Source organism: Fundulus heteroclitus, chromosome 20 (genome assembly GCF_011125445.2).
Source record: "Fundulus heteroclitus isolate FHET01 chromosome 20, MU-UCD_Fhet_4.1, whole genome shotgun sequence".
Classification (NCBI taxonomy): domain Eukaryota; kingdom Metazoa; phylum Chordata; class Actinopteri; order Cyprinodontiformes; family Fundulidae; genus Fundulus; species Fundulus heteroclitus.
In genome coordinates this window covers 34,294,455-34,304,711 of record NC_046380.1, presented here as the reverse complement: position 1 = coordinate 34,304,711, position 10,257 = coordinate 34,294,455, and the positions used below count along the sequence as shown (strand labels likewise).

The following is a 10,257-nucleotide window of genomic DNA, read 5'->3' as shown; positions in this document are numbered from 1 at the left end:
TTGATTGACAACCATCTTTCTCATTCCGTGCCTGCTCAAACACCTTGTATGTTCCTAAAGCATAATGGGTACAAACTAGAGGTGGGCGGATCGATCCTAGGATCGATACTATCGATACCAACGCGGGTATTGATATTGAACAATATTGTTTTAACAGGATCGATCCTTTTTATTCTCTCCCGCGCGCGCTGACTGCAGCAGATTCACCAGACCAGTCTACGGTGGCCGTGAGGTGCAAAACACTTCAACATTAGCGAAACACCTACAAACTTTGAAACACCTACAAACTTTAATGAAGCACAATTACAAAAGCACCGTGACATTAACGAAACCCCTACAACATTAACAAAAGTGCTACAACATTAACGAAAGCACTACAAACTTTATTGAAGCGCAATTACAAAAGCATTGTAACATTGACGAAACCCCTACAACATTACGAAAGCGCTACAACATTACAAAACCCCCACAACATTACGAAAGCGCTACAACATTAGCAAACCGGAAGAGGTACGTCCCAGTGGGAAACCTAAGACGTCGTTGATTGGACGACAGCTCGTTTTACTTTTGAACCGGAAGTTATTCTGGGTTTAACGTGTTTTTTAAAAACATGAACATTCTTGGTGATCCAAACCTGTCTACTGCTATTGCAGAGTATTTTGAGTCAGGACATACATATGACGTGATACTGGACATGCTCCGGACCAACCACGGCGTGTCAGTTAGTTTGCGTTCACTAAAGACTCATTTGAAAGAAGGAGGGCTGCGTAGAAGAGGCAACTACTCTCCTCTTTCGGAAGTGAGGCGTGCCATTATGACCGAGCTGAGAGGACCAGGGCAATTATTTGGCTACCGGACCATGTGGCAAGTTCTCAAACAAAAACACAACCTGCGTGTCAAACGTGATGTTGTAATGAGACTGTTAAGGCAGCTGAATCCTCAAGGCATCGCACTGAGGACTCGCCGGAGATTTACAAGACGCACGTATCACTCTATGGGACCCAATTACATATGGCATGTAGACGGTTACGACAAACTGAAGCCATTCGGCTTGGCCATCTCAGGATGCATTGATGGTTTTTCGAGAAGAATGATGTGGCTTGTTTGTGGAGCAACAAACAACAATCCTTCTGTCATTGCCCATCATTATATAAACTGTGTCAAGAGTATTGGTGTGATACCAATGAGACTACGAACAGACCTCGGCACAGAGAACGGGACTGTGGCAGCAATACAGTGTACCCTCCGCCATGCGCATACGGATTATTATGCCGGGTCATCAAGCCATAGTTACGGATCATCCACAGGGAATCAACGCATCGAGTCATGGTGGTCCTTTTTCCGAAGAGGAAGGTGGGTCCTTTTTTTCCTCAAATGTGAAGTACAGCGAAAGCCAAAAGTAAATACTCTTTGTGTGAAAAACAAGGTTCTGTTGACTTTTGTAACGTACACCTAAACGATATGTTACTTAGTTAAGCAACTGTTGCTGGTTCGGCTCTAAGTACAATACATATCTGTGATATTAATTTTAGTATTACACATAGGTGGGTAGAGTACTCAAAATCGTAATGGAGTAATAGATGCAACGTAATTTTACTGTTTTACTGCTTTGTGGCAGCTAGTTCTAAGGTTGTTTGCTTATTGTTGTCATGCCAACTCCATAGGAAGTGCCTATGAAGTTGCCAGTCACATGGCTGTCATATTGCCAGTTAAAATGCCATATTGAATTTGTCTCAAACATTTATTTTCATAGGGCTTTAGCAAATGTTTTGTTTCCAAATTAGAATTTGTTTTTGGCAACAGATCCAATACATTTTTTATTTTGTACGTGGAAAGCAGGACACTGTATTGTTTGACATACATTTATAGCATGCATTCAATGTTATGGACATGGACAAGGACAGTCTTTTAATCATCTTAATATGAAAAAGAACTGAACCGTTTCTAATTCTATGTATCTTCAGGTCTCAGTTTTGGATGGACCTGTTTGGAGATTTGAGAGACTCCGGAAACTTCAACGGAAGCCATGAGCACCAGTGCTTGCTCAGATTCTGCTTCACCAGAGTTCTTCAGAAAGACCTGAATGAATGTAAAGATCTCTGGAATAACCACAGGATCCGGCCAAGCAGACTTGCATCATGTCCTGGTGGGATTCCAAACGAACTCTATCTCTTGCCTCACAGGTAATTGACATCTTCACAAATAGAAAAAAATGGTTGACATTACACAATAATGCGTAAGTGCTGTTAGTACAAGTTAAGATATCTATGTACAAGTAAGCTATAGCTGTTACTGTACAGTGTATCACAAAAGTAAGTACATCCCTCACCAGTGGTGGTTCCACACCAAATTTATCAGGGGGACCAGTGTTTTCTCACAGGGGCACAGAACAAATGATTGAGAAAAAAACCTAAACAGGTCAATATGTCATAGTTTAATCTATTAAGTAAATCACAGAGCCAATTTTTGCTCTGGAAATGCAGGTTGCAGACTTATACCGAGTCATATAGCCAGCAAAAAAAAAGGCAATTCCAATTACTTGTACTAAATATAGTACAAGTAATTGTGACATATGTGTCACAATTCTATTATTAATTCTATTCTGACTTTGCAGATATGGTTCAAGAGATTGTGGCTTTCCTGTTGAGGACAGCGATCTGGATGTTTTCCCAGAAGCAAGTCAGGTGACAGAGTTGTGTGGTGATAAAGACATTGAGGAATACCTACAGCAAGCATTGCAACAACATGGACAACAGCAGTCACAAGACTGGGAGTCAGCTATGGAACTGTATTTATTGCTCAAACACACAGCGAGGCTGTGAACAACAAAAGCCAGAATCCAATCTTTTAATATTTTGTCTCCTGTTGATTTTTCTTAAATAAAACCTCATTGTTATACAGAACAGAAACAAAGTGTATTAAACTTTTTTATACACCAAATTGTGCATTCAGTCTGAACTTAGATGAAATTTCCACACATTAAACTCTTAATTCAAGTCTAGATATAAATCTACATTTACAGATCTAATTTTTTTTTTAATTGCTTATAGCTATGTCTAGGTGGCAAAGTCTTGCTATAATCTTTTAAATTATGGTAAGAAAAACATCAAAAACAAAAATACATAGTTTGCACAAAGGGATTGTGCTGATAGCAATTTCTAAACTATCACTTTATAAGGGAAATCATATCTAATCTTTTGAGAAATTAGGGCAAGGTTTTGCCACTCTGAATTAGACAGCAACATGGTCTGGCCCATGGAGTAACTGTAACAAAATTAGCTGAATCGCAACAGAATTAAAACAAGACTGCCAAGAAATTTTCAGTAGCATCCGAATCCCGCAGCATTTTGTATTCCAAAGTCCATGTTAGCCCTAAAAGCAGCATAAGATTCAGAAAGTGGTAATTTTAGTGTATTTGCACAGGTGTTCGCAACAGGAAAGGGTGAGTCACTCAAAAACTCCAGATGTGGGGATGGCATCATGCCCGCTGGTGGAATTGCTGCGAGACCTGTAGCAAACATCAGGACCTCCTCTAGAGACACAGCAGTTGTTTTCTCTGAAAGATTATAAACAATGTAATTAATAATGCATTACACAAATGATTTTTTATTTCTGCTTTCCTCTCAAAAATCTAACAATTATCCTTACTAACCTTCGCAATCAAGCAAATAATCTGCCCAGAACACAACTGTTTTGCCCTCCTTTTGCCGCCTATTGCTTCCTACTGGGCTGAGATCTGGTTTGAACATGTTTTCCAAGTCTGAAGCAGTCAGGGCCTTGGCAGAGAAACACAGGACTGGGGACAGGACACTGGGATGCTGTTGCAGTGCAGCGAAAAAACCAAGACTTGCCAGTCCATCTTTGAATCTGTTATGTAAAGAAACATAAGCAATGCACTTTATTCATAGTATTGATATGAAATATTCTAAGTCCTGTGTAAATTCAATTAAATTTTATTTATATAGCGCCAATTAATGAAATATGTCATCTCAAGGCACTTTACAAAGTCAAAATCAATCAGATTATACAGATTGGTCAAAAAATGTCCTATATAAGGGAACCAGTTGATTGCATCAAAATGTGATATAAATCACATTGAAAAATCATTCATGTGCCATGCCTGTGATTAATCTGTGTAATGGTGAGTAATGATTCAAAACAAATTTTATATTTATGATGACCAAAGAAGACAATACATATTGTACATAAAATTCTGAGTGGGTGATAAAAGTTGTGAAACTTAGAATTTGGCAAGTATTGATCAATATATTCATACATTTCACACAATTTTTCAAAAGACAAAAACGATTTAGTAAAGAAGCTGGTAGAACTTCATATCTGATCAAGTAATTTCATATCTCGACAATAGCTTTTACATATATTATAACTATTATATTTATTAATTACCGTTGAATGGCACTGTGGTTTCTCTCAAGGATGTACCATCTAAGATACTCCTCTACAAAAGCTTGCTTCTCAGAAGTCTTCACATCTCTGAAGCAGCCAGCAGTTTGGAACATCCCGCTGTTTTGCAAAATTACATTTTGCAAAGACTCATCCGATTCAGCTTCCAGGACCTATAAAACAAGAAGTTTATTATGAGAAGTTTTTTTTACGAATACAAAATACAGAAATTACAGACATTTTTTGCATTTGTGATTTCACATCTGTTGAGACAGGCTGAAACTGGACCTTTCAAAACAAGAAAATTTGTCAAACTTTGAGAAAACGTAATTATTTTGTTTCTATTCCCTAAATCTAGGTCTGTTCCTACCTGTTTTAAAACTTTCCCTATTTCCTCATCTTTAACATCTTCAATATTGGCGCTGAAACTGGGATTCCCTATCATGTAGTTGACGACGTTCTTTGAAAGGAAATGTGGTGCTGGTCCCCCATGTACTATCGATACAGCGATCATCTTTCCTGCTAAAAAAAACTCATCTTCCCTGGCAGCTGTTGTACAGAGCACAGAATTATTGTATGCAATTAAATCTTAGATTGTTTATGACAGAAACATAAGCAGATATTTCAACAAATTTTCATTTTAGAAGTACTACCACTTCATTAACCTAAAAATGAGTCACCTCTGGAATTGCACACAATGTAACGGCTTTCGGGGGGTCCATCAAAGATCGGGCGATTTCTCAGAATGGCCATAAGAAGCGTGAGAAACTCACGCCTCGGGCCACCTGCATCCAACCCTTCCTCCAAACAGCCAGCGTCATCATTAAATCTGATGAACATGTCGTTGTTGTCGGAGTATGTGCTACGCTTAAAGCCCCGAACAGCCCCATCCCACACATCAGTCCGACATATATTGAACCGGCTGACTTTCGTGTGGTCAATATAAATGGCCAGTTCAGCAATGATATCCTGTGGCTGCACATTTGTTTCTCTAGAAAAAAAGAAAATTATTTCAAAACATTTGATTGAACACATTTAGCATTATGTGATTATATGCATGACCAGGACACTGGTTAATTTAACACAAAATATTTAAATTACTAACACATGTTCTTCAGGGGGCAGGTCCTGCTTTTTGTCCTCTGCTAAATCTTCAATCTCATCGTCATCAATAACAATCGGCTCAAATAGATTGGTGTAGTCTCTGCGGAGCAAAAAACATGCACAATATAGATGGGTGGGGGGGGGATAAGGATGTATTTTCAACTCTTCTTCACAAAACATTCAATTTATGTCATAAGTTACATATACAGCATCCAAAGTTAATAAATTTACAATAGATGTGTCTGGGCTCAGCTGCCAGTGCTGTGCGTTTTTCTGCCGACGCTGCCTTTTTTGCACTCTCCTTTCTCCGCATTCCAAGCCTCCCCTTGTGCTCTGATGTCTCAAAACGCACTGCCCGGCTCGCCTCCCTTTGTATCCTACTCCTGACGTTTCTCAGTGTCTATCCAATGCTCCCTTGGTGTTACCAAGCCTGGCTGAGGATTCTCATTGGATCGCCCTGGTTCCTCCAGCTTTGACTGGACCACCTCCCACGCCACCACTGCTCGTGCCGCCCACCGGTCGCTCCGCCACCTGCTGCCATCTCGGGAGATGACTCAATGGGTCCGTCTCTCCACAACCCCCCCCCGGCCAGGTCGTGGTTCTCGGCGGTAAGCCTAAGGACCTTTATTCATATTTCCCTGCCCGCTGTCTAAAACCTAAATCTCGGCCTCTTATCCGCAGATCGCTTGAGCCAGTTCTCGTGTCTTCCTCCAGTGCTGCTTGTCGTGGTTTTACCACAATTACCTCTGTTAAACCTTTTGTTAAAATAAACATCTTAAACTGCCCTGCGCCTCTCAAGTGTAATCTGCATGTGGGATAAACAACTCAAAACCATGACAAGATGTATCGGTATCACTTTGTCACGATGACCCTACAAACACCCTGTTTCTTTATGACAGAAGCCCCTACACACCTGTAACAGGAGCTCTGGACAGTGACACATTGACTGGTGCCTGGATTGTTGCCGTTGTCATCCATAACCTGAAAACAGAAAAAAGACAAGGGTAAAAGTTAATGATTGACTAATGTTACTTTAATGTTCAAATATTTTTTTTACTTAAGGGTTTGAGACAAAAATCTGTAAATTGTGGTGTGAGATAATAAAAAGTTTGTACCTGTTGTACTTCATTTCCAAGTACAAGCTCCCCAACACCATCCCTTAGAGGACAATGAAAAAACATTAATTGGTATTTTGAACATATGCTATCATTGTATAAATTATAGGATAACCCAGTTTTCTTCAATATCTTGTTCATTTTATTGCCCTGTAACGCCTCTGTGCATCATCTGATTAAAACAGACAGAAATGAAAACATGGAATGCCCAACAGCACTATAGGCAGTACAATGACATAGCTTAAGAAGCAGTCTTTTTTCTCATTATCACAAGAAAATGCAAAACTGATTGACACAAGTTATTGACTGAAACTCTTGTGGACTTTAGTTCACATATTCATCTAAATAAATCTATACTTGTAAAATGTATAAGACATTGAAGAAAGCAAGGGTGGTCTAATAATGATTTCCATGCCAGTATATTCAAAATTTAAAAACAAGCACCTTGAAGAAAACAACTACACTACAAATACTTCATAGGACATGCTCGGATATTCACATAATTTACAAATATCCACATTAAACATGTCACCAGTACATTGTGTATGAAAATTCTGTGAATGCTATAATACTTTTTGTAAACACACCATCTTATGATATGTCCCAAAAATGTAACTTACTCTGTTTCTGTGTCCTTTTGTAAAGGACTGCTTTCACTCGCAGGTTCCCATGGCTGAAGAAAATAAACAAAATTTCACATAAAAATCTTGACATAGTGCTTTGTAGCTTAGGTAAAATGTACTTGTGGTCACTGAACCAAATAAAAATTACAGACCAAATACATTTTGAGTTGCAATTACCAGTGTATCAGCCAGATCAAAGTCAGAGGATTTTGTGAAAACAATCTCTGGGTCAGAATCAGACAAGTCTGATAATTTTCCAACTGCAAAACAAGGAAAATAGACAACACAAGCCAACTTAATCTCTACTAAGTGTTAGTACCGTTTTCAGTCAACTTTATTACATTATATCTGGAAGCACAAACACAGCACTGATAAAAATGAATAACCCAGTGTCTACCTATAAAGTTTCCAGGAAGTAACTTGACATGTAGGAGCCAATATATGTATACTTTTTAGTTGATTGGTTCATGCCACTAATGCTTAATGGTACAGTTTTAAAATTTAGATTTATTGAATGTGGCAAACAGTACACACCAACCTTCTTCAAAGTCATTTCTCGAGCAGAGGAAAAGACATATCCTTTGATATGGCTTGCCAAGTTCAGCCTTATAGGCTGCAAGGGTAAAAGGCGTCTGTGTCCCAGGAATATTAATAACCTCTGTCCCATCTGGGTACAGAAGGAGGAAAGGTCCATCTTTCAAATATTGGTTAAAGTCCTTCATTTTTTTAACTGCAAGACTGAGCAGAGGTGTGGGAGAGACATCCGGGTTTGTTAGCAGAGTAATAGTTCTTCCACGTTGAGGCTTTAGACAATTCTTCTGAATGGTCATCAAGCCAATATTTATCTGAAACAAAAAAAGTAGATATATGTTGAAGACTGAGCAATGTTTTTTAAAAAAAGTCCATTTTTTTGCTTTTTGTTATTAATTACTCCTGTATTATATTACAATATCATCCAAATAGAACCATTAACTATTTAGATGAGTCATTTCCAAGATTTTACTTTTGAACTTCTGATTTGGATACAAACAGAATGGTTGGAAAATTATTACTCAAATATTAATCGGTAGATAATTTACTGTTTTGACTGATCATTAATTGATAGTTTACTGTTACTGTTAAACAATTATTCTCTATAGCTTTACTACGTGGAACTTTCTTTAAGCAAGTGTATTATTTAAAAGCTGCTTGTTTTTGGTCGGAGCCATACCAAACCTACCCGAACTTTAAGTTTGTCCTTTTGCTTTAATCCCTTTCTCCCAACAGAATACTTTTGTCGCTCCTCGTTTTTCTTTTTTCTGTATTCAAGGAAGGTGCTGAGGGCTGGTGTAGGGCAGGATGGGACAGACTGTTGTGCTAGAAGTAAAGAAAATAAAAAATGTTGCACATCACATTCATGCTAACATAGGTTATGTATTACATACTGCAGTAAGGCTAGCACAACTCAAAATTGAGTGTGGGTAGCTTGATTGCAGTGCAAAAGAACCAGAACGACACAAATTACCCCAGAAGTAGTGCCCACGGCTGTAACAGACCTTACTATATGTTGCTAATACAAGACTGCTGTATTATATCGATTTGTGTACTTTTAATTGCATTAACAAATAAATGACAGTGGAGACGGTGTGGTAGTGATGGGTCGATGAGGCGTTGCGCCGCTACTGTGTCACTGAATACTGACACCTGATGGACCTTAAAAAGCCCTGCAGGCAACCAAGTTGACACACTAAACTGACACTGATTTGATGACCTAGCATACACAATAATACAATTTAAGTCATTATTTGTTGCATGCATTATTTTAGAAGAACATTTATATTTAAAATATCTAGGACTTTTTTGGCTAAAGTCTAAAAATAATCTGAACCTGTATCATAACATAATAACCCTTTAAGTAAACATATGAGTGAATATGGTTGTAGACTAGCATTTCCCCCCTGTTTAATTCAAACAACAAAACAAAAAACGACACATTGGCTTTTCTGGACCCATCACTATGGTCTGGTCACCACCAACGATAGCAAGTTACTACAGCCATAAGAAATCTAAATCTTTCTTTATGCTTATTAACTTACTTGAACATTGTGGAGTATCCTCCGGACAAACTTCAAGCCTCTTGCCACAACTGCTGCAAAAGTTTGGTGACGGCTCGACCAGCTCTTTTCCACAGTTTGAGCAAAACATAGCGACGTGACCGTTGTCCTGCTTGCTTTGCTTTTCATTCAAACGAAGCACACACCAGAATAACTTCCGGTTCAAAAGTAAAACGAGCTGTCGTCCAATCAACGACGTCTTAGGTTTCCCACTGGGACGTACCTCTTCCGGTTTGCTAATGTTGTAGCGCTTTCGTAATGTTGTGGGGGTTTTGTAATGTTGTAGCGCTTTCGTAATGTTGTAGGGGTTTCGTCAATGTTACAGTGCTTTTGTAATTGCGCTTCAATAAAGTTTGTAGTGCTTTCGTTAATGTTGTAGCACTTTTGTTAATGTTGTAGGGGTTTCGTTAATGTCACGGTGCTTTTGTAATTGTGCTTCATTAAAGTTTGTAGGTGTTTCAAAGTTTGTAGGTGTTTCGCTAATGTTGAAGTGTTTTGCACCTCACGGCCACCGTACCAGTCTCCCCTTCTGTGCCAACACCGGCACTCTGCTAGCTGCTGTTCCCCCTCCCCTCTCGTACATAGCTCAGCGGCGCCAGCCAATCAGCACGCAGGCTCAGCCTGTCCCGCCCACTGTGCTCTTTCAACTCAACATACACAAACAACCGCCGCGCGCGGCACGCGGCGCGCTCCTGTTCAGACACGGAGAGAGAGAGAGAGAGAGAGAGAGAGAGAGACCGCCAGAGCGCAAAAACTTGAAGAGAGAAATATGTTTAGTAAAAAGCTGGTTAAATTTAGTGGAAACACAACAAACAGAGGAAAGAGTGAAAGCGACAGAGGAAACTTCTCTGATTGCCCCGACAGACCAGACCCACAGACAGACGTCACTGACTGAGGCGCTTCAGTCCTCCGGAGGAC

General features: G+C 39.3%; 2 protein-coding genes across 5 annotated transcripts; one reads left to right on the top strand and one right to left on the bottom strand.

Moving 5' to 3' along the window:
* The first annotated feature begins 222 nt into the window (after positions 1–222).
* LOC118556630 lies at positions 223–3,165 on the top strand. Its single transcript, XM_036124569.1, has 3 exons — positions 223–1,353; positions 1,965–2,183; positions 2,615–3,165. The coding sequence occupies exons 1-3, from the start codon at positions 611–613 to the stop codon at positions 2,820–2,822; spliced, it is 1,170 nt and encodes a 389-aa protein (XP_035980462.1). The 5' UTR covers positions 223–610; the 3' UTR covers positions 2,823–3,165.
* A 487-nt stretch (positions 3,166–3,652) lies between these two features.
* On the bottom strand, positions 3,653–9,850 carry LOC118556629. 4 transcript variants are annotated; one of them, XM_036124565.1, is made up of 11 exons: positions 9,322–9,850; positions 8,466–8,602; positions 7,785–8,091; positions 7,424–7,506; positions 7,244–7,296; positions 6,624–6,666; positions 6,422–6,489; positions 5,510–5,608; positions 5,085–5,395; positions 4,408–4,953; positions 3,653–3,867 (listed from the first exon to the last, which is right to left on the bottom strand). In XM_036124565.1, exons 1-10 carry the CDS (start codon positions 9,428–9,430, stop codon positions 4,613–4,615), a joined length of 1,551 nt encoding a protein of 516 aa, XP_035980458.1. In that variant the 5' UTR covers positions 9,431–9,850; the 3' UTR covers positions 3,653–3,867; positions 4,408–4,612. The 4 variants fall into 4 exon arrangements, with proteins under 4 accessions (XP_035980458.1, XP_035980460.1, XP_035980459.1 ...); XM_036124567.1 differs by having other exon boundaries at positions 4,408–4,577; XM_036124566.1 differs by having other exon boundaries at positions 4,408–5,395.
* Positions 9,851–10,257: the final 407 nt, after the last annotated feature.